Source organism: Tympanuchus pallidicinctus, unplaced genomic scaffold, assembly GCF_026119805.1.
Source record: "Tympanuchus pallidicinctus isolate F22 unplaced genomic scaffold, pur_lepc_1.0 scaffold10, whole genome shotgun sequence".
NCBI lineage: Eukaryota > Metazoa > Chordata > Aves > Galliformes > Phasianidae > Tympanuchus > Tympanuchus pallidicinctus.
In genome coordinates, this window is record NW_026294619.1 from 23,603,927 (window position 1) to 23,627,584 (window position 23,658).

The following is a 23,658-nucleotide window of genomic DNA, read 5'->3' on the forward strand; positions in this document are numbered from 1 at the left end:
TAAAATGGAGTATCAGCTGCTGAAGTATATAGCAGCTCCAAACAATTTCAAGATTTTTCCATACTAGACACATACAGTTATTTCTTTACTATGAAAGCTCACACAGAGCCATCTTCTATAATAACTTTCTCTGCTCTGAAGCCACATGTATTACCATTAGTAGCAAAATAATTACTTAGGCAACACCAATGTCTAACACCTTTACAACAGACTCAAAAGAAGGGAACAGAGAAACTTAAGAATCCTGTCACATACTGTTTTTTCTTTTTTTTTTTTTCCTATTTAATGCTAATTCTTTTTAGCAGTAAATTGAATCATTTCTCGATTTTAAAGCAGCTACTCCAAATTTTATAGAACCTATTCTTACAGTACTTATTCAGCATGGATGCCAAAATTTCACACACAAATCAGCCTAAAAAGTAGTTTTGAAGCATAAATGTATTTCTCCTTCAACTCCCAATTATTTTTTAATTTAGATGCCAAAGTCTGAAAATTGCATCCTGGAGATCTAGCACTCATTAGATTTACTTCAAGTTCCAGCCTCTTTAAGGCAATTATTGGGGGGAAGTAAAGATTTTTCTGATAATCGTAATGCTTGCAAAGGCAAAGAGCTACTGATAGTGATGTTGCTTGATTTGCTTCTCTCTGCCAACAGAATGACTTGTAGCCCCACCAAGAACTAAAAGTTAGCTCAGCCTTGAAAGCAGTAAAACTAAGGGCGATTAAAGAAGACACAATTCATTTATTTATACACCTGCCTCTTCCCTTATCTCTGAAAATATCTGAAAATAGTGATTTTATCTACCAAGCCCACATTACTTAGCTACAACTGTTTACCGCTTGTTATCCCAAGAACATTCCTGATTAAGCAGTTAAAGTGTGTTGCAATTCCTGCTCACCACAAACTTGTGCACAAAAAACACTTAACTCTCCAGCGCTTTGTAATACAAGCTATGGATATCCAGATGCTGGGGCAAGGGACACCTAGTTCACCTGTAGTCTTGAAAGGGCAGCACCGACTTAAACTGCTTCAGCTGGTTTTCCCTTGCTAGGTCACCACCACAAGCAGACTGTCTCATAACAAGAAGGCACTTTGGAAAGGAAGGGCCTGTGATTGCACTGTATGAGAACATAATTTGGAGCATGTCATTGAATCATGAAGATTGGAAAAGACCTCTCAGATCCCCCAGTCCAACCACCAGCCCACCCCCCCACGCCCACTGCCCACGTCCCTCAGTGCCACATCCACACGGCTCCTGAACACCTCAGGGACGGTGACTGCACCACCTCCCTGGGCAGCCTGTGCCACTGCAGCACTGCTCTTGCTGAGATGAAATTTTTCTTAATACCCATTCTGAATCTCCCCTGTCTTCTGCAACTCACCTTAAAAGCAGGATATAATTTCAAGAACCATATTACTGTCTAAAAGATGCAACTGCTAAAGATTCATGGACTGGTCAAAGAAAAATATGTAGTCAGTAAATTGAGTTAGAAATGAAGTCTTGGTCTTCTGCGTTACAACTGTGGGTTATGAGCCAACCAGCTGCTGCAGTGTTCATGCTCTAAAGAAATGAGTGCCATTATAGAAATTAGGCTATCATAGCCTTTTATTACTTCATCACTGATTTTATTATGCAACCTTCTGCAAGAGTGTGAAAGGTGTTGCTGTTGCCATTTCTTACTGTAAAACGTGTGTTTAATTTCCCTCACAACTTCAACTCCTCACTTAGATCACTCAGCCCTGTAATTAACTAGAGCTAACTCAAGTAATACGGGCACTTCAGAAAGGCACTGAAAGTGTTTCTTGTTAAAAAAAAAAAAAAAGTAAATTGCTGCATTTAATGGGATCCAAATTCCCTTCTGTGTGAAAGGTGGTGCCTATAAAATATCATTGTTTCCTCCCAAACAGCCCCAAGTGCTACTGCAAGAGAAGTGTAAGTCAACACCCAGGGCTTGCTCTAATTGATATGGGCGGGTCTTGAGGAAGCTGTTTTGTCTGCAGGATTTTCTCAGCCCTGCCTTGAGTCTAGGTTGATGAGAGCAAAATTGGGCAATGACCCTCAACCAGAAGTCAGGGGACCTTGCCAATTTGGTAGATATGGAATATCTTGCAGTTATGGGACACTAGCTCCTTAGGCTCTTAAATGAAGAGTGTTTCAGGCAACACCAACAAACAGCTTTTTGTTAGGATACAGTCTACAAGGATTAAGAACAACTGAAAATTAGTTATTTCTCTTGCAAATGTATATATCTATATATTCCTAAATTAAACGTGCTGCAGTATACACATGCATATGAATAGAATCAAAGAATCATTTAGGTTGGAAAAGACCCTTAAGATCTCCAAGCCCACCACTTGTCCACTCCAAGCACTGCATCCACACATCCCTTAAATACCTCCAGGGATGATGATTCTACCACTTTCAATGCCCAACCACCCTTTCTGTATGCAAATATAAGCAAATAAAAATACTCTTAAGCATTTATGAAAAAATAAAGTGGCCGTCTCCTAAATAACACTACATGTAAAATGTTCCCCAGTATTTTTGCATGTCAAAGACAAAGTAATAGTTAATGATTAAGTGTGACATGATGAAAATTTTTCTATGTGCTTTAGAAGGGCCAGGATTTTATCCTTGGAATAAAGTGGGAACAATTTCTGCAAGACAGAGTCCAAACATTGGCAAAGGAAGTTTTAATAGATTTTTACATGACACAAAGCCAAAAGTATTCATAGATGACTGATGTCTCAAATTCCATGGCAAGAATCCCACTGAGCTCAACAGAAGATTTTCCCTCAACTGGAGTAGTCATGAGATCAGAAATGAGGGAGCAAAAAATCAGTTTCTTAACGCTTAGTATGTATTTCAACATTATGAAACGTGTTACTAACAGTTAGAACAGTTCATTCATACAGTACTTTTACAAGTAATTAGAAGAACGTGATCATGAGGCCCTCCAGAATTTTGTGAGGGAAACCTCTGACTGCTAGTTAATGGTTTTAAATTCCAAAAGCGTCTTTCCCAGTAGGTAAGGTTAAGTGGAGCAGGTAAAACTGCTACTTTTGTACTTTTATTTATTTATTTTTTGTTATGTACACCACTGACAGCAATATTCCCTCTGTAAGCCCTTATTAAAATCAGAGGTGTCTGTCTAGCAGCAGTCCATATTTCTGAAGATGAAACAACAGTACTGAGCACCCAGATAGTAGTTAAGCAATAAAATACAAAATCACCCTTTCTAATGTACAGGTAGAGTTTTCCAAACCCCTTAACTAACGTAGTCTATTAGTAGCCTAAGCTACTGGTATTTTAGAAAAATGTGGTTTAGCTTTCTTTGTAACATTGTCAAGCAGAATAAGCTTGGATTCTAAGGCAGACTCGTTTTACTCCAGTGAAATAAAGACGCTCCACTTTCAAAATTTATAGGGTCCATTTATTACTTCTAGTAACATATTATACTGTATAAATACTCTATCCTTGTTATATGCCCTTTTAAAAAAGCGATAACTTAGAAGATCACATTAGACAAGAAGTATAAAAATAAATATGCTCATTATATGCATTTATTACAAATTATAACCCTTCCCAGAAGGGAAAGAAATATAAAATACTTATAAAGTATGTAACATCTATAGTAATATATTTTACTATATACATATGGAAAGCCATATTCTCTCATTGTCTATGGACTGGCACAAACTTTAATTATGCAAATGCTGGCGTACTGCTGTGGATGGACCTGCTATCCTTCAGCTTTGTCTTCCTGCCTTATCAGTGATTTGAGCACTACAAACCTATCAGAGGCCATTTAGGAGAGGTTCCCATTCATAGGGGATTTCTTGCTGTCTTTTCATCCAAATGCAAACAATTGCTATCAGCTGGGGTAAGGGAAAAATAACATGAGAGCACTGACTGAAACACCCACTGCCACTAGTCTGGTTGACAGGATGGTAGAGCCAAGCTCAAATCAAAAAAAGCCAGTGGAAGGTGTGCAGAAGGCACAAAGAGCAACTACTCATAGCTGCTACCTGCTCCATGAAGATTTCCACTTTTTCTAGCCTGTGCATTAGATGTCACTACAGTGGCATTAAAGTGGATAAGAAAAATGGACAGGAACATTGGAATGACATAAAGATGCTTTAAAGGAAATAATGAAAGAATGACATTCTAGTTATTTGTGGAGTAGAGTTTTTGCTATTTCTTACTCTTTACAGGTAGAGAATATGGCTTTGTTTTTATATAAAACTGTTCTCTGAAACAATAGCAGCCATGAATGACTTAGTTAAAGCTCCTTTTCTAATCCTGTGTTTTGCCCTTTGTGAGGTAGGTAAGCCCTGACCAATGATTTTAAGCTATCTTTTCCACTCCCCTTTGTCTTCCCTTCTTACGTGTGGGGACTTGATCAGTACCACAATATAAATCCAAAAGAAGGGAGAATTAACCAACCCCAAAATGTTTGCTTAAACATGCTTTGGCCACTGCTCATGTTTTAATTTGTAACAGACTTTAAAAAAGGAAGTTATATTACCCTAGGGCCTTCTCTGCTGAAGAAGAGTGAGTGAGATTGGTCTGCTATCCTATCAAATCTGCAGTTGGCAGGGTAGTTTTAGGATGCAATGCCAACAAAGGTTATTTTCACTGTCCCACCTCAATGGATCCTCACCGTAAATTTTGTATGCAAAACGTATGCGCTACCTCTAACCCTCTTATTTTCAGTGCATTGTTCTGAAGGAAAAAAAAAAAAAAATTAGCTTTCCCAACTTATACTATTTAACTACAGTCCGTAACATTGCAGAAGTCTATCAGGTGCTTCGGTTTCTTGGAAGGCTCACAGCTTTCTTGTGGCAGCACGCCGCCATCGTAAGAAATACATTTCAACAACCTCTTTTTGAAACCTTTCCCGCACGTCTTAGAGCAAGCCGACCAGTCCCCCAGTTGCCACTGTGGGCAGGGAATGTCAGCACAGGGACGGATATCACTGGGCTTCAGCTCCCGGGCACAGTCAGTGGCTGGCCGCCCCTGGGGGTCCCGACACTCCACTGCCCGCCGCTGCCAGCCTGAGCCACACGACTTGGAGCACTCGCCCCACTCCTCAATGACCCACTCAGAGGAGATGATCTCCTTGATGGCATTGAAGGACTCTTTCTTTCTACTGGGCACCTTCTCTGACGCAGGCTGAGCAGGCTTCTTCACAAAATAGGTGAACTTGATCTTAGGCTGTGGCAGGTCCCCCACTGTGAGGACTTGGATGGTCAGAGGCTCCTTTAGAGGGCTGAAACTGCGGATCCTCTCCAGAGCTGCAGAGGAGCCGCTGTATCTCAGCACACTGCCCTTGTAGGTGATGTCCTGTTCCAGCGTTGACAGGGTGTAATCACCGTTGAGGACATAGGTGCCATCTGCAGCTTTGATGGCCAGGAAGCTGCCATCATGCCTAGCACCTCTGTGGTTCCGCTGCTTCACCTCGATATTGGTTGCCCCAGCTGGAATGGTGACCACGTCATGGTAGCCCGGTCTGCCCAAGAGAAAAAAGAAAGACTGAGTTCTCCACTGATCTCTGGGACAGGGGAGGAGCTGCCTCACACAAGGCTGAATTTCATTTGGAGCCAAAGCATGAGGCTCACAAGTTGCTGACCTAATAGAACTAATGGATTAAGAGATTTGCAAAGTCACATCCCACGTTATTGCTGTGGCAAAGGCATGTCCCATGTAACGGGTTTCCTTTAACACTGAGATCTGACTGTGAGTCATCATCAGTCAACTGTCTTTGACAGAACAAATCTCACTTCCAAGGATAAACTGAGACAGTATCTCACTGACTTGGAAACCAAAAAGCCTACACCCACAAAGCATTCCCCAGAACAAAACAGCAGCTGCGCTCACGCACTCACTTTGCTCTAACAAGTGTTCCAGACACTTTTTTACAAGTGGATCCATTGCCACCGCAGATCCCGCATTTGTCAAACTTCTTATTGGAGCCTATCATCCGGTCACAGCCAGCCTTCACGCACTGTCCCTGGACGCACACAGAGGTGGAGTCGGGGCTACACGGGGTGCCATCCACAACCTTCACAGGAAACCAGGAGGAAGGCATTCAATTAGAAAATGCACATTCCTTTGAAATTGCAAGCAAAATACATACAAAATGAAGAATATGAACAGAGGGAAGGCCTGCAGCACCCAGATTTTTAAGGCCTTTCAAACTAGAAACCAAAGCAGTCTGTAGGCAGTTGGAGCTACATAATGATTCTTCAACTCACTTGAAAAAAAGATAATGCCGTGGTGATTAAAGAAAACAAGCACTTTCGGTTTTTATTAACACCCACCCCACTCCAGAAGAAGTCTACAGAACTGTTAGTAATTATGTGTAGTGGACATTTTTTTTCTCATGTCACTAGAAGCGAGTGTAAAAGAAAGTACAGAACTAAAATTGCTTTTAATGGTGTCCAATCAATCCTTTCCTTCTACGAGTACTCCTCTACAATAAATATCTGTGTCATCACCCTGGCAGTTACTGGCTCTCAACGTCTAATGACAGTGAGTTCAAGTAGCTACGCAAGATAAGTTATTTTTCCTTTTGTTTATTTTAAGCTGTCAGCGTATTAGTAACTGCTATGACAAAGCACTGATATTCTGGCAAGGAACCATAAGAATCCTCCAAACATATCTCAGTGCAATCAAATTGGTGGAAGGAGAGGGAAGGAAACTAGGGTGGAGTGGGTAGAAGAGGTGGTTCGTGTGAAGTAACTGCAACCATGTGCCAGAGTATTTAAAGCATGCTGGCACCAATCAGACTGTACATGTATGGAGCAGAAAAGGAAGAATACTGCTTAAATACAACACAATCTTATATTTCTGACCTAGCTTAAATACAAGAAGAACATAATCTCAGATTTCTACACTCCTTGACTCTTAACTTGACAAAGAGTAGGAGAAAATAGAAGTCTGCTTCTTTAGGAGGATGGGCGATAGCTTTCAAATACCTTTGGCTGTAAAACAAAGAAGTATCCCGTTCCTTTTGCTCTGCAGACCAGTTTGCATCTGTCCTTTGGAGAGACACCAGCATACTTGGGTGTCCACTCCACTGCAGGTCCGCTTCCAAAGGCAGATTTGGAAAACTCATTGTGCTTTTCACATTGTTCTTCTCTAAAGGTTTTGCCTGCAGGCAGAGGAAAGACAGGTGGACATTAGATCAACTTCTGTACACGGTCTTCCTCCAGAAGATCCCCTTCCCTCACCTCAGAAATGGGGAAAAGATTACCATTGTTATCCGGGCAGTCCTCGATGTTGCACGACCTGTACTGCACCCTCTTCCCCTCACAGTACTTCCCCCCATTCCTCGGAACAGGGTTGTCACACTCCCTAAAAGAATACTGCACACCGCCGCCGCAGCTCCGTGAGCACTCTCCCCACGCTCCCCAGGACCCCCAGCTGCCATGCACTGGGGTCTGAAAGGACAAGCAAAAGGAAACCAAAACAGTTAGATAAAACCACAAATACTTTAACACAAGCTGCTTGTAGAAGAAAAACAAAACTAAACTAAACTAAAAAAAACTTCGAAGTCTGTAGAATACTTACATCATAATGCTTCTTCTCAGTTTTATTCACACACTTGCCATTCATGCACCATTTCCCTTCCCCACAACTGGTACCATCCGCCCAAGGGAAGTGTTTGGTTTGGCAGACGAGCAGTCCTCCCGAAGTGCCGGTACACCACAGAGTTGTGCACGTACTGGCTGCATCAGGGCAGTGCTTGGATTCATCTCCAAAAGTGAACTGGCACTGTCTGTTGGCATCATACAGCGTGCCGGGCAGGTCAGAAGGAAGCTGGATTGGTCTGTGGGGCTTGTCCAACAAACACTCACCTGAAAAGGGATAGAAAAGGAAAATAGAGCAGATGGTGCTGTCAGTGAGTTCAGTTTTAAAAAGGAAAAATGTTTTGGCTTCTGTAAAACTGCATTTGCATTGCAGCATGAGTTTTCCAGCCAATCTGTGCCACCGTTTTTGTACAACTAAGGGCATTCTAATGTCATTGGCAGCATGCAAAAGGTTAATGCTGTCTTCAGCAGAAAGCACTCCATTAATTAAAAGAGAAAAGAAGCAAAGCAGTAAAACACAAGAGCATGAATGCCACATAAATGGAAAGTTTAATCATCTTACCATGACCATTATCCAAGAATGTTGTAATCATGTAGGCACTACACGGAGACCAGGGCTGGCTGCGATCCAGGTTGGAAAGCATGGATGCCATCATGTGGAAATCCCGGCTTATTCCATTAATGCCAGCACACTGCTTTGCATCGTCATGAGGCATGTTAAACACGTGGCCTTAGGAACAAAAAAAAAAAAAAAAAAAAGTTTGTGATTTCAGCAGGTCTGTCCTTTGCATTACCAATGCTACTGTAACTCTGGAGCTACTCATGGTCAGGTCTTTAAGTACTGAAAGAATAGTGGGATCTGAACAATGCCAAGTTTTAAGCAGATTACAGAGCATCTTCTCTCTCCTCACAGGCTATTTTCCTGCAATCTCAGTCCAACACAGTTCTCGCAGACAAAGCAGTGTGGCCTGGAACTGCTTTCAGCAGTGGAACCCTGCTGCACTGCCAGGCTGTGGTGCTTCCAGCCTTGCCAAGGCAGCACAGGGTGCCCAGTGCCTGTGGAACCGGGAGCTTCCAGTCTCACTGCATCGAGCTGCCTGCAACTAATCAGCCAAAATCGCATTTTAGAGCTTCAAGTACCTAGCTCATGGGCTGTTGTGAAGGCAGCCTGCAAGCCATCGTCTTCTATGATAGAGCAACTGCGGTTTAGATCACAAACGGTTCCCACATCGGCCATCCCAAGAGTATCACATGTCTTGGCACCACAGAGGTCCTGCAAAAAAAGGCAGTTCATTATTAATCAGATCAGAGCCTTCACCTTGGCAAGAACCATCCCACCCTGGCAGCTTGCCTTCACTTATGGAAAGTGCATAAATATTCAGCACTTCAATGGGTACGATGGCAAAAATCTGTCTTTGGAACATACACAGGGCTTACACGTAGAAGCAGGATGCATAATTTCCATACTGACTCTGCTAAAAATATACAGCAGAAACACACTGCATATCACAGAATATCCCAAGCTGGAAGACACCCATAAGAATCACCGAGTCCACGTCCTACGCTGTAAGCTTCACCTAAGACAACACAAAGGATACTGAACCCTAAACAACAAAAATTCATTTCAATTACAGACTGTTTTGTGGATCCCGAAGTGCCTCCAAATGCTTTTTCGGAGTCTTTGGGGGGTGGGGAGCTACAGGCAACGGGGTAGACTTGGCCTCCTTGTCCCTCACCTGCCTGGTGAAGAGGATGGCAGTATCATAGTGCTCGGCGTGCCGGTCACTGGGCGGGTTGTGCTGCTTCTGCCAGCTGCAGAAGTTGCGCAGAGTCAGGGCAGCATTGGAGGAGATGTCGGGTCCTTTGCGCTCCTCGTAGATGACCATGATCTTTACCACCACCAGGCTGATGGAGTTGCGGATGCTGGGGTGCTTGTACAGCTTGGCTGCCACTGAGAGCAGCGTCAAGAGGTAGTGCTTCAGTCCGCTGCCGTGGAACTCGGCCATCGACTGGTCGGCCACCAGCATGGTCTCCACGTAGCGGGGACTGGAGACGAATCTTTTCTTTCTTTTGCTTCTCGTTTCTGCATTGAAAAAGAGAGGGAGAGTGTGCGCACGTGAGTAACGCACGAAAACTCCGCGCCCGAGGGCAGCACCCAAAGCCCCGCTCCCACCCGCGCTCGGTACCTGCGTGCCCCGAGGGCTCCGGTTCCGGTCCCACCGCTTCGGCTCCCGCCCCCGGCTCGGTCACGGCGCAGCGGGATGCGGCGGGAGCGCGGGGCCCGCGGAGGCGGAGGAGGTGGGGACCGAAGCGGTGCCCCGCGGCTCCGGGCGCGGGCTGGATGAGATACTCGCGGCCCCGCAACGAGAAGGCGCCGCGCATCCCCGCACACAGGCTGAGGGCGGCGGCAGAACCGGGGTCCCGGTTGACGGTGCCGGAGTAGAAGCAGCGGGCGAGGTCGTCTCCCGGCGGCGGAGAGGAGGAGGAGGGCGGCGGCGGCCCGCCCAGGTACTGCAGGGTGAAGTCCGGGGCCAGGAAGCTGCTGTCGGGCTCCAGCTCCAGCGTCAGGCGCTCCCCGAAGGCCTCCAGGCGGAAGCGCTCCCGGCCGCCGGCAGCGCCCAAGCGGCGCGGCAGCACCAGGGCCTGGCGGGCGGCGGGGCGTTGGGCGCTGCACAGCCCCAGCAGCCCCAGCAGCGCAGCCAGCACGGGCGGCGGCGGGCGGGCGCCGGCCCTCATCGCGGTGCGGCGGCGCGGCTGCTGCGGGCGGTCGCTGAAGCTGAGCGGGCGGTGCGCGGCGGTGCGCTCGCGGCGCGGGGCTCTCTCCCGGCGGAGGGGCGGCCGCGGGTCCGCGATCACTGCGGAGGCGGCGGAGACTTTTCCATGGCCTTTTCGGGAGGGGTCTGCCGGAGCGTCCCGCTCTGCGGATCTCCGCTCGTTACCGGTCCTTTCCCCTTCGGCTCTCTGAGCTTCGGTCGCTCGCTCCTGCGAAAGCCCCGGGACGGCCTCGAGTGCACTTCCACTCTTGCGGGCGGCGGCGGGGACGGAACGAAGGCGGCCTGCGAGCCCCCGACCCTCCGCCGCGATCCGAACGCCTCCGCCGAGCGGGGTGAGTGCGGCAGCCCGGTCGCCGCCGCCGCCCTTTATGGGGTTTGTCCGGGCCGCCCCCATCCCCGGCGCGGCCCCGCCGCCCCCCACCGCGCCGCCCCTCGGCCCGGGCCGTGAGCTCACTGCGTGCGTAAGGCGGCGGAGGGCGGCCCCCGCCCCCGGCTCCCCCACCGTCCTCGACGGGGAGGGAAGGGGAGCGGTGCGGTGGGGCTGGAAGGGCAGCGGTCCGAGCGCGAGCCGCGCTGCCGAACGAGGGGATGCAGCCGGCCCCCGCCCGCTGATCCTCAACCCCCGGCTGGGCTCGGGGTTCCGTTGCCACTTGGTTGTGCTTTTCCTTTTCGTTTCTCCCCCCTTCTGCCTCCGTTTTTATTTCTTTTTTTTACTTGAAGGAGTCCTTGTCCGTGCGCAGCCTTAATGGCTACAGTCAGCCGTGCACCTGTAGTTCTGGGAAATGGTTCCTTATAAATCACTATATAGAGGCATCTACGTAGGGGCAGGCAGCGTTTTTCCCTGAGGCAGCCCCAGCCGTACAGCTAATCCACATTGTAGTGTGCAGCCCCATCAGCAATGCGCCTTCCCCCTCGCAGAGGCCTTACTGAGGATCAGGGCAAAGTAGTGGTGAGCAAATGTGGTAACAGAAACCGAAGCGCTGTACCTATCGGTGACAGATGCTTCAGTGCCAAGCAATGCCATGCTTTATGCCAAGGCAAAACTCACAGGCTGGAGGCAGAGCAGCATGCCCTAATGTTGTGCTTTATGCCAAAGCAAAGCTCACAGGCTGGAGGCAGAGCAGCATGCATCATCCTGAGGGTGATGTCTTTGCGAGAGAGCAAGTGTTTCCTAAACATTCGTCTAAATGAGAGGATTTTCGTTCTCGTTTAGACGAATGTTGCATAAACTTGGAGACATGTTCCAATGACAGTGGGACAGGCTGATTACCTGTCTAAGTCAAACAATACATTTGTCTCCCACAGTATTGTGAACGAATGAACTGGAGTTTCCAGTTTCTTATTCCACAGAAAGTGCTGTCATCCCACACTGATGAGCAAAATCAAAGAGGGAACTTCACTTAGTATGTAGCAACCCAAGTCCTTACTTCTTTAGCAGAGCCTTGTAACTCAACAGTTGCATCTGTGTGCCCATCTGCCCTTATTTTTGAGATCTGGTGATGTGTACTCAACTCTGCTTTTCTAGGATAGGAAACTCAACAGAGGTGTGGTCCAGTTATGCTGTTAGTTTTCTTTTGCATCTGATACATACCTAACACTTTTTGTAATTTATTTTTGAACATAAAAGTTCAAAGTAGTTTGCAAAAAATATTAATTAAAAATACAGAAATATCCTGGTCAGTGTTGATAGAATGTATTGCTCGGGATGGATGGAGCTCCACCGAGGATGTCCCTAAAGACACGAGCAGCTTTGTCACGATGTTTGGCAATTCCTTTTTGATATTAAATTAGGCATTTAAATTCTCTTGACCACCTTAAAAACATTTTTTGCATGATTGAGGTCTTCCCTGTATTCCACCAGGTGGCAGTCGCCTATCACGGATATTTTTTGAACAGTGTTTTGTGGTTTATCTCTCTGTTTCCATCTCTGCTCTGGTGGAATTGCCTTTACGTTTTAGTGCTGTTCTTAATTCGGTGATTATGAGAGTTGGTTAAGAGTTTTTTATATAGTGTCCAATAACATAGTTTAGTTCAGTGGCACCCACTCAGCAATTGCCTTATTTTCCAGTTGTTGCTGCTGAGGATGCCCAGACAGGAATATTAGTGATATACGTGCATTGAGCACAAATTGAGAGAATAATTACAATTAGAAGCAAAAAGTTTGGCTCCTGACAAGAATGTTAGCATGTAAGACTATGCATATAGTCATTTGAGTGTTTATCTCTGCAAATGATTCCAATGTCTAGCTGTATATGCAAGGCTGGAAAGTATGTGTGTATCGATTTGCAATCCATATCCAATGCATATCAACCACACGTTTTGTATAAATGAAAATCTATTTAACGCACATATAAGAGTGTTTTAGAAATCTAAACGTTCTGAAATCTTGCTTAATTTCGCTCAGTGGGATGAAAAGTTGCCGTTTAGTCCATTAACAGTATTTCTTGGGAAAAAGAAGTCAATAACGTTTACTGCAAAGGTAGCCGCCAGATGGAGCTCATCGATCACTGTATTTTAATAGTGGAAGAACAGTGTTTTTAGTTACGGATTAGCCCCAGTTGTTTTCAGCATCTGAGCAGTATTAACAATGGCAAAGGTTTAGGTTCTTTTCCAGTCTTTGTGTAAGCAGCGGCTTCCAGAATTAAAACACAACAACAGCAAACACGACAACATTTCAGCCTGTTTGTTTAAACTCTGCAGAAGAGCATCTTTCAAGAACTATTAAAACAGCAGATGGCGCATTAGGCCCACTGACGAGAGGGTAGACGATGATGCTGTTAAAAAAAATACTCAAAGGAACACTTCCAACAGCCTTAAAGCCAATTAAAAAAAAAAATAAATAAAATCTAATTTTGCAGAATTTTTCTCCCTACCGAAAGGTTCACTCACAATCAACAATTCTATTTGCTTACTAGTATTTGAGCAGCCTGAGAGATTTGACTTCATGCAGAAGAAGGGAATCCGTTGTCATTTAGGATGACTGATGGTACCAAACGAAATTACTTATGGATCCTGGTCCACTATGATGCCTTTTGTGATACACATGATTGCGTAGCTCATTGCTCTTTTCCATTTATTACTGATTTTGATGTGATTAACACTTGAGGATAACAGGATGTTAAACAGGGATGTGATAGAAAAACTCTGGCTTTGGTGTTTTGATAATTAGCAGTAATGGGATAAAGCAAAACCACGTCCATCATCACTTTGATAACAATCTGGAGCTTTTTTTTTTTTGTTGTTTGTTTGTTTGCTTGGAGGAATTGAAATTCAGTGTGCTTAACAGTTTCACCACAGTTTCTCCTTTTACATAAGCTAATAATCAAAGTTGTGGAAAAAAAATAATAAAATAAAACCAACACAGAAACTTTGGACCCAGCCAAATTTTGTTACTAAAGAGCTTAGGTAGCCAAGTCAAAATGTGGCACTACCAATTCTTTTTGCTTTCCAGTGGTAAACTTTCATCTGTGTACAGACTGGGAGAAGAACTCATTGGGAGCAGCAATGTGGAGAAGGACTAGGGGGTCTTGGTGGATTAAAAGCTGGATATGAGACAACAGGAAAGCCAACTTTATCCTGGGCTGCATCAGAAGAAGGTTGGCCAGAAGGGTAAGGGAAATAACTGAGGGGTGGAAATCCTCTTCTGTGAAGACAGACTGAGAAAGTTGGAGCTGTTCAGCCTGGAAAAGAAAAGGTTTTGGGGAGGTCTGAGAGTGGCCTTTCAGTATCTAAAGATGGCCTTTAAGAAAGAAGGGAACAAACACTTTAGAAGTGTCTGTTGTAGCAGTACAAGGGGAAGTCATTTCAAACTAAAACAGGGGAGATTTAGTTGGATATAAGGAAGAAGCTCCTACTATAAAGGTAGTGAAGAACTGGAACAGGTTGCCCAGAGTGGTGGTGGATAACCTGTCCTTGCAGACTTTCCAGGTGAGGCTGGATGGGGCTTTGAGCAACCTGATCTAGCATTAGGTGACCCTATTTGCTGCAGGGGGATTAGACCAGGTTATCTATAAAGGTTCTTTCCAATTTAAATGATTCTGTGATTCTGTAATGTGAGTCATACTGAGACTAACACAGAGCATCATTCCTTCTGTAGCTGAATGTGACCAAAGGATGGCAGTGCATCACCAGTGGTGCATGCTGGTTGACAAGTGAGCTGAATTGTCTTGGTAGGGAAAAGTGACCAGCAGCTGCCTGTATTCATAACTATGTGTAAAACTGTCTATTGTTGAATCCCTATCTGATCCAAGACATCAAAGACTGTTAGCAGCTCCTGGCTGTTTGTTGATTGATGTGCTTGTTTGTACCTGTGAGCTAGTGCCCTTAGAGAAATACATTCTAAGACTAGCGGTGGCAAAGCTGTACATATGTTTAACCCTAGTTTTCTGGCTAAATCAACACCTAAGGGATGGCCTACTATATACTTTTATGTTACCCTCTTGGCCCAGCTATCATCAGCCACATACTTTAGCAAAAATCTCTTACCAAAGCACAGTAAATCTGAAGAGGGAGGTTGGTATGAGAATGTGAATTCAGATATGACCGTATCACAGAAAAGTTGTTCTAAGGACTGTTGAGGTCTGACGCTGTATCTCAGTTTCTGGTGGTAGAAGTATTCCTACTGAGGAATTTATTTCACCATCTAAATGGCTTATGAACAGCTGACCTAAATCCGAATTTTCATGGTTAAAACAACTGCTAGTGTCAAGTATACAAAAATCTCTCTGAAAAGAAGGGATCAAATAAAAAGGATTTAGGCGAAACAAAACGTTGAATTATACTATGTCTGCAAAAGCATTTCAGAAGTTAAATATAACCATAAAGTTGGCTGCTAAGTCCCTTAGCAACTGGCAAAGAGAATGGAGCACATTCGTGCATACCCTGAGTTCCACTGACATTTTAATATTTTTATCACACTGCTAATTCAACAGATACTGTGCTTTCTCAGTGTTCTGTGGACAGAGGGTTTCACAAGTGCTGCAAGGAGTGTTACAGTTTCCATGAACATTCTCATAACGAAAAGTCATCACTGTGCCCATTAATATATGTTTTTTCTTTCCAGACATTTGTGTAGTGTAGGAGACAATTGCTGTCACTTAGCAGGTGAGGGTATGTGACAGCAATTCCAGGGAGTTTCTATCTTGCTGAACATTGCCCTCCTTATTGCTGTCCTAGGCATGTGCTGGTCTTTCTTTGTGACCAAAGAAGCCTATGTAATGTTGATAATCCTTATAAAAAGTATCAGGAAATTTGGAGCCATTCAAGAAGCATTTGCTTTGGAGTCAGATTTCATGCGGGGCAGTTTTCCTCACCCTAATGCTCACACAGCCACACAAACAGTTGTGTCGGCTTAGAGGGTGTGATAATGCATTGCAGAAAGTGGTAGGAGAGGGCAGCTCATCCAGGAAGACAAGAGCTAAACTGCCACACACATAATATTGTACATAGCTTGACTTGCATGAGGACTCATTAATATGAGGGTCCATTTTACTAACCTTCCTTCCTCGCATTCTCCCTCTGATTTTAGTAGCCTTGTTTACATACTTTATGTTACCCATGCTTTTTTCTACCCTTCTTATCACACCTTTTCTCCCTGTTATGCTGGATAATCAGGAATTGGCAGTAGGAGTATTTAACAAAGGGCCAAAAAAAAAAAAAAAAAAGAAAAAGGAAAATGCTTTTCTACTCTCTACTCCCCAAATAATTTATATATGTATTTAGACTTATTTAATCCATGTCTTGCTAAAAGCAGGATTAGATGGGCTTTCCTTTTGGTTTGCAGGGATACGTCTGGCCCCCCTGAACTTGGTGCTCCCCTTGGTATGGGTTGTTCTGAGAGGGTCCCTCTCTTTTTTCCTCTCCCTTTTCTTACCTCTTCTGAGCATGTCTGAAGATTGATGCTCAATAAATAGATTTTGTTGTGGCACTTCTGAAATCTTTCTTTTTGTCTGGTGCAGTTGTTTTCCCTCTTGAATAACTTTGCTATCCAGGGAATAAAATAGGCCATTTCTAACTGGTTGTAAACTCATGTGTGCGAGGTCATTTTATTGTCTACTTGCTGTTATAGCACAGCACTGTACTTGAGGCTGCCTAAGAACACACCTTAAAGTAGATTTGTATTCATCATCAGGTTCTCCATTGCCTATTATAGGAATAATTACTATCATTGTAGTGTTCAAAACATTAGATTGCAATGTTTTCCCTCTTTTTCTTTAGACGCGAGTCTTGCTCATCTACACTTTCTACACTTTGTGAAATGCTTTACTGTAATGATGACTTCCCCAGACATCAGTCCTGAGGGTAACTAGTATCCTTTATAAATGTTAGATATCTTGCATTTGAATATACAAATATCTTAGACTGCCACCTTTCCTGCTACTAAATAATGCCCAACTTGTGTCACAGAAATGTCTACCACTTAGTAGAATTTCAGTAATTTTAGATACATGAGTCACCTCTGTGGTAACTTCATGCTGTGAGCATGAACGTTGAATTTAGTGAGTGGTAATCAGAAAGTGTAGAACTAACCTTGCATCCTCTGCCTTCAACTTCCTGCTCAAAACAGAGTATCCATAGACTGTGTGAAGCCAGAAGATGCTACTCTTTCTGTCAGTGCTGGTACAGAGGTGGATGTTAGGAGCCTCTCTAACCTTTGTAACAATTGTTTGAGTAGTGACTATTACATACTAGGTCATTCTAGGCAATTTTTTTCCCCATTCAATCTTGTTTTGATTGTAAGAGCCTATTGGCTGAACAGCCACTGACTTCCATGAAGTTTATGCACAGATGGAAAACAAATTTATTAACTCCTCAGCTTTCTGCTGGGGTTCTTCGAACACAGAACTGGGAGAGGCCTGATACACCAAAGGATTATGCTGTCATGTGAAGGGACCTGAACAGGGTGGAGAAATGCATTGAGAGGAATCTTATGGAGTTCAACGAGAAGTATGAAGTCCTGCACCAGAGGAGGAACAGCCCCAGGCACAAACATGTGCTAGGAGCTACTCAGCTGGAAAACAGCTTGCAAAAAAGGACCTGTGGATTCTGGTGAACATTAGGGTGAACTTGAGCCAGTAATGCGCCCTTGCAGCAAAGAAAATTAATGTTATCCTGGCTGATTTAGGCAAACTATTGCCAGAATGTTGAAGGAGGTGATACTTTTTTCAGCACCGATGAGGTCACACTGTGAGTACTGTGTGCAGTTCTGGACTCTCCAATACAAGAGAGATATGGACATGTGGAGAGAGTGCATCCAAAGGCCACCATGAAGATGGTGAAGGGACTGGAGCATATCTCCTATGAGGAAAAGCTGAGAGATCCGGGATTGCTCAATGTGTGGAAAAGAAAGCCTAAGGGGGGATCTCATCAATGTCTATAATTCTTGAAGGGAAGGTGCAAAGAGGACTGAATCAGGCTCTTTTCAGAACTGACAAGACAAGCAGCAATGGATACAAGAGGTTCTGTATGAATATCAGAAAACATTTCACAACAGTGCAAGTGACTAAGCAATGTAACAGGTTGCCCAGAGAAGTTGTGGAGTTTCCTTCTTCAGAGATAGTCAAATGCTCTGTGGGTGCAACCTGCTGTCTGTATGCCTGATTGAGCAAAGGATTGAACCAGTTGACCTCCAGAGGACCCTTCCAACCTCAACCATTCTGAGATTTTGTGAAATCTAAGGCTTCAAATGAACCTGCTATTTGAGAACAAAATGGAGGAGCGACTTCATTACTCAAAGTCCAGAGTGAAACTTTGGTCTAAAAGCTTTGGTCAAAAAGTTTTGCATTTCTACTTGCAGCAGTTGAATAATAAGTGTTTGTAGTTCTGAGCTTTACTCTTCTAAATGGAGGAATTTTGACATATATGTCAGTGCTACTTTTATAAGGCCAAGGAGTTGTTAGTCCCTAGGTTCTCCAGTGTTTTTACTAACTTCAGCACTAACTGCAATCAATTGTAATGGAGATCAGCTGTTAGCTTCCATATTGCTGCCAAAGGCTTGTATCACAAGTGGAGAGGCGGTAGACAGTCAAGCATGAAGTTCTCTTGCCTGCATATCTTTTATTCAGACCTGATGGAAATAACATGTAAGTGAGTAAAAAATCTCATCAATACACAACTCAAGAGGGAGAAGGGTAAAAGGCAGATTTACTTAATGGCAAATTTAGGGATTTGCATCAGCATCTTTATTTAGATACTTGAATCCAGTTATTTATCAATTTATACCATGATCTAAGCAAATATTTCAGAAATACTGTGAGAGATTATAATGCAAAGTCATGTTTTTAAGTACAATTTTATATGTCTTTCTTGAATATTTGTTGTATATCAAAATAGCATGTATTTCCTTTAATATTCATTGTATACCAAAATAGGATGTCTTTGTAACTTCTGGGAGGCCTAGCTCTGCTACAGACTCCTTTTAATATGGGAAGTAAATCACCTAAGCTTAAGTCCAGTGAAAGCCATAAATATGTGAAAATCAGTTATTAAATCCAGAGGATGGTTCAAATCTATTTTTTCGAAGTCTGATGGCTTTCAGAAGCCATCAGTAATTGCCTCCTTCTAAGCACTGTATTTTTGACTCATTCATTGTGTGTATATGGCTTCAGAATGAGCAACTCCCAGTCCTTAAGAAGCATCTCAGCATCTCCCCTCCCCAGGCTGTCCCCAGACACCCCAGGCTGGCTGCTGGGCCCAGCCCACCTGATTGGAACCAGTTGTATCTCACCTCATGGGGCAGTCCTGGCCTTGCCTCAGGCTGCAGCCCTGTATGTATTAAAAATGGTACAGAAGGCAATGCATAAGGATATCCTGTATTGTTCACTTTCTAATTCACTGTCTCTTCATCCAGCTTCACAGTCTTTATCAGCTTCTTCCCTTCGTTTTTGCCTTTTCCTCTAATGAATCCCTTTCTAACCAGTGGCACCAGGGGAAACAACAGAAGAAATGGGAAAGATTGCTGAAATAGCATAATATTTTCTGCCCACAGAAACAAATACCCTCTGCTTTTCTCACTTGCCTGTTTACAGTGTAAGGTTTTCCAAGTTCTGCAAAAATCTAATACGTGACACTTTCTTTGCTTCTCTATAAAGAAGCTTCTGACTGCTCTCTGCTTTCCTCTGTATATATGTGCTTTCTGCTTTCTCTTCCACCTAGTGAGTACTACAATTGGTATTTTCACTTCTGAAAAAGTAGATGCCTACTTACACCAGCACTTGGAGGAGTAAATATTGCAAAAAGCAAGCAAGCGAGCAACCAACTGCCCAGTATAAGAAAAACAGACAAAGAGAGAGGGGATTCATTCATCTTAAGAGTTTTCAAAGAATTTTTGGAAACAGAGATCATAACAATAAATTTTAAGACTATAGAAATGATGAAACCTGTAAAATAATGAGCAGAGTGACCCCCAGAACATCAGGCTGGATCAGACCAGTAGTCATTAGCAGAAAGAATTTGAGCTCTGGGGCAGCGTGAGCTACTCCCTCCAGCTTTTGGAAGATTTAAAATTACTCTCATAGTTCACTGTGCAGTCACACTTGCTATCTCTCCAGCCAATCTGGAGCAACCCATGTGTGCCTCTTCTCTGGCACATAGCCTTGTTTGCACAACTCCATATTAAGACTATTAATACTCTTTGCCCAGATGAGGAACCCTTGTTGCAGTGATGTAACACGCAGCTCAATCATATAATGTTAACAAAGAGAACTTGAGCAGACACGTAGACCCCAATCCTGGAAATATTTATAGTCAGGCTTGAGTTCTGGCATCTTATTAACCCCTTGAGTGTAATGCAGGATTGAAAACTTAATAAAATATTGGCTCAAGTATTTTGTTTACAAATGATATCAAGAGGAAGCATGTGCAACGACTTAGACAAGAAGTGAAGTTTTTAACACAAAACATCCTTCCGTCCATGCTCTGTGTATGTCAGTTTATAACATAGAGATTATAAGAGAGCACAGCCAGAAATAAACAAATCCTAGTAGACCAATACCCAGATTTGTGTTTTCACTCATGTTCCCAGTAGGTCTTCTGGAAAAATATCATTGCTTTTTAGCTTCCATTTAGCATTATTAACGTCTCATCTTGGTTTCAATACTCACTTTTGCAAGTACTTCATTGTACTTGTATAAACAAGCCCTTTGATTTCCCATGAGCATAAATATAAGCATGTGAACAAATGTTAGCAAGTGATTATTGGGACCTCTGTCGACATTCTATCTTTGCTTTGCCAACTTTTTTTTTTCACAGTTTGTCACAGGATATTTTTTAGTTTTGGGTGATAAAGAACTGAAATCAGGGAGCACAGGGCATAAATTCATGTTACCTTCCCATTCATTCTACGAGTGTTTCTATGAGTGTCGTGGTGAAGTCGCAACTTCTCTGACTGAATGGTTTAAGTTGCCAGATACATGCTCTAAAGTTTTAAAGTTAAAATCTATACGTTAGGCAAAAATAAAGGTTTGGATATATGACTAAAATTCATCGAGAAAAAATTCACAAGTTTGAAATATTTCAAATCTTTTAGGAGTACATGGGCCTGTATCTACCAGCGTTTTGGCTCATTCTGTTGAGTTCCACCTTCTGATTATTTAGAGGATTATGAGCTTTATGCATGATTAAAATATCGTGGTCATAAAAATGCATCATAGTTTCACATGGGATATATATTTTTAATGTAATAATTAATTTTATGCCGTCATAAATTCAGCCATCATTTCTAATCATAATCTGCTACTAACTGGAAGACAAGCATCACATACCCTCTCATGCTGGCAATCCTCTATTCTGTTGTGAAAGAGGGCTGGGTCTGTTGTCTGGTTTGGCATCTGGCTCCCTAGGATATGGAGGGAGTACAGCTGAGGTAACCCCGCATTCTTTGGATCAGCCGCGCTGCCAAGCTGTGAAAGAAACCTTGGATTACAGCCGCCTCAGCTGTGTGCTGAGGGACATTTGCATGCCCCTTACAAAATGCTAGTGGGTGAAGAGGCAAGAGGGTGACCTCCAGCTGTTTTTGCTTACTCTAGACTGTTTCAAGCTTGGAAGAGCTGCTGGCCCAAGTTCAAGAGTAGTCTGGGGAAATCCTGTAGGAATAAATGAGGGACATCGACTGAGAAGACTTTCTAATCTTCTAGGGCTGACATCCCATGGCCTGAGAGCTGGTTTTGTGTGTTGTGTGTCTTCAAAGGCTTTATGAAAGCAGTTAGAGAAATTCCTTCCCCAAGATCTAAGTCCCATAGGAGGGTTCCCATCTGAGCCTGGACTTGTTTTTACACATAAAAAAATAGAACGAAGTAGCTCATGACCATCAAGAAGATAAAAAAAATCTGTGTTATTATGTGTTGCTTTTCTTTCTTAAACATTCAAAATCTCCATTCTCAATCTCATTCCATTGCTCAATAACATTTGTGAAAAGGGAGTAATATAAAAATAATGGCTACTGCATGAGTATGCAGAGCCGTCACATGTAACTCACCTTTTAAAACCAAAGCATCATCAGGTATTTTAGCAAAAAGTAGAAAAAATTCCACTTAATAAAAAACAATATTTATGTGGATCTGTTGATTCCAACAGAGTTGTCATTGCTTCATATGGTAAATACATGAGCTGACATAGGTTGTCTAAATAAATAGCTAATGAGACAAAAAGTGAAACCAAAGTTAACTGTGAGGGCCCTGCCTGCTTTTTAATGTGAATTTCAAAGCTTTCAAAAAAACAAAAAAACAAAAAAAACAAAAATACAGTCTCTTTTTACCTTTCCAAAAGGACTGAAACTCAAGCATAGAATGGGAAACAAGCTGAAAAACTATGAAACTCTGAAGATATGACATAAGTCGCTGAAAGTTCAGAAATTGTAAGTGGCAGCATTAAGTTCTGTTGTTTATTTCAGGAAGGGCAAAAAAGAAAAGGTCAATTAAGGTGAGGACACCCGCCACTAAAACTGCCAGCATTTACTGCTTTATGTTAATCTCTGTGGCTCTAATCCCACATTATTTTTTATATATCGGTGGACAGCTGCACTTGAACAGAGGCCCATTGACTTGTCATCTGAGCATCTCTTTTGCATTTCAAGGACTTTGATGTGTGTGGCCGGAAGGAGGAAGTCTCTTTAGCCCACAGCAACATCCTGGTGCGTACACGCTGCTTTCTTAGCACACTGCAATTCTTCTTGACTACTGCAACTCTGCAAAGAACTGTGGAAAAACACACATGCATCTTTTAACTGTCATGTGGATCATTTGGTTGTACAGTGGTGATGTGACAAGTACCAAATGCTATAGCAGTGAGTAATATAAATGGTGGTTGTCCACAAACCAGGCATTTGGTTAGTAGTGCAGGTGAAAGGACATCAGGTTACAGATGTTGGAGACTGCTGATTCTGCAGCCTATGAGGACCATGACAGGTGCAGTTTCATGATAAGGCTCACTAAAGCTGTACATGAGTAGATATGTTTTCCAGGAGGAGGGGTAGAGGCAAAGAGCACAATGGCTAAAAAGTGAGCATGATGAATTTCTGAACTGAGTAGCATGCCTACTTCCTATCACAGCAAAGGAAGGAATACACTGTGAAGGAAATGTCTTCCAGACTCGTATCCCTAATATGCTATGAAATATATGTGCATAAACTCCCTGCTTGGGCTTATTTCAACATCCAAACAAGCTTGTGAGCAGTGTTTGATTATCCAAGAGTAGGGGAATGCAAACTTTCTGACACCTCCAAGAAGCTTCCAGCAAGCACTTGGACTTGGAATTGATGCCTAGGGAGCTTTTCCACACAGAGATAAGTTTAATTGCAGACATCAGCATTTTGTTTTGGAGACTGCTTTGTCCAGAATTTTGCAGTGTGTGCATATGTCATCTCAAGCATAACAGCTAGCAAAAAAGGATCAGCTGGTGCTCTAGACTTCAAGGCCAAGTGCTGTGAATATCTACAATAAATGTTACACACTTGAATAATGCCTTTGGCTCAGTCTGTGCTGTCTCTGGGATAGTGAGCCAGGGAGCACGGTATGAACCCCGTCCTGCTCGTTGTGTGCATGCATTGCTGGCAAGGGGATACCCTAAGCCCAGCTATTTCCAAGTCCTGTACTTTCCCTATCATCCATGAAATGGGGCTTTTCTATGGGGAGTAGCCAGCTAGCACATTTATTCTGGGATACAATGGGATAAGTAATACAAAGGCATATCTCTTCTCATTAAGGGAAAAAGAAACCCTTTGGAAAGAATTGTATACTTCACCCCACTGAATTTGTTCTTGCCTAAGATGAAATGAATTGTTCACATTGTCAT

At 43.3% G+C, this 23,658-nt stretch overlaps 1 protein-coding gene across 1 annotated transcript; it reads right to left on the reverse strand.

Annotated features, from left to right (window-relative positions):
- Positions 1 to 2,680: 2,680 nt before the first annotated feature.
- On the reverse strand, positions 2,681 to 10,333 carry ADAMTS1 (ADAM metallopeptidase with thrombospondin type 1 motif 1). Its single transcript, XM_052666908.1, has 9 exons — positions 9,784 to 10,333; positions 9,334 to 9,680; positions 8,738 to 8,870; positions 8,160 to 8,327; positions 7,578 to 7,864; positions 7,261 to 7,447; positions 6,983 to 7,158; positions 5,891 to 6,066; positions 2,681 to 5,514 (listed from the first exon to the last, which is right to left on the reverse strand). The coding sequence occupies exons 1-9, from the start codon at positions 10,331 to 10,333 to the stop codon at positions 4,773 to 4,775; spliced, it is 2,766 nt and encodes a 921-aa protein (XP_052522868.1). The 3' UTR covers positions 2,681 to 4,772.
- Between the last annotated feature and the right edge of the window lie 13,325 nt (positions 10,334 to 23,658).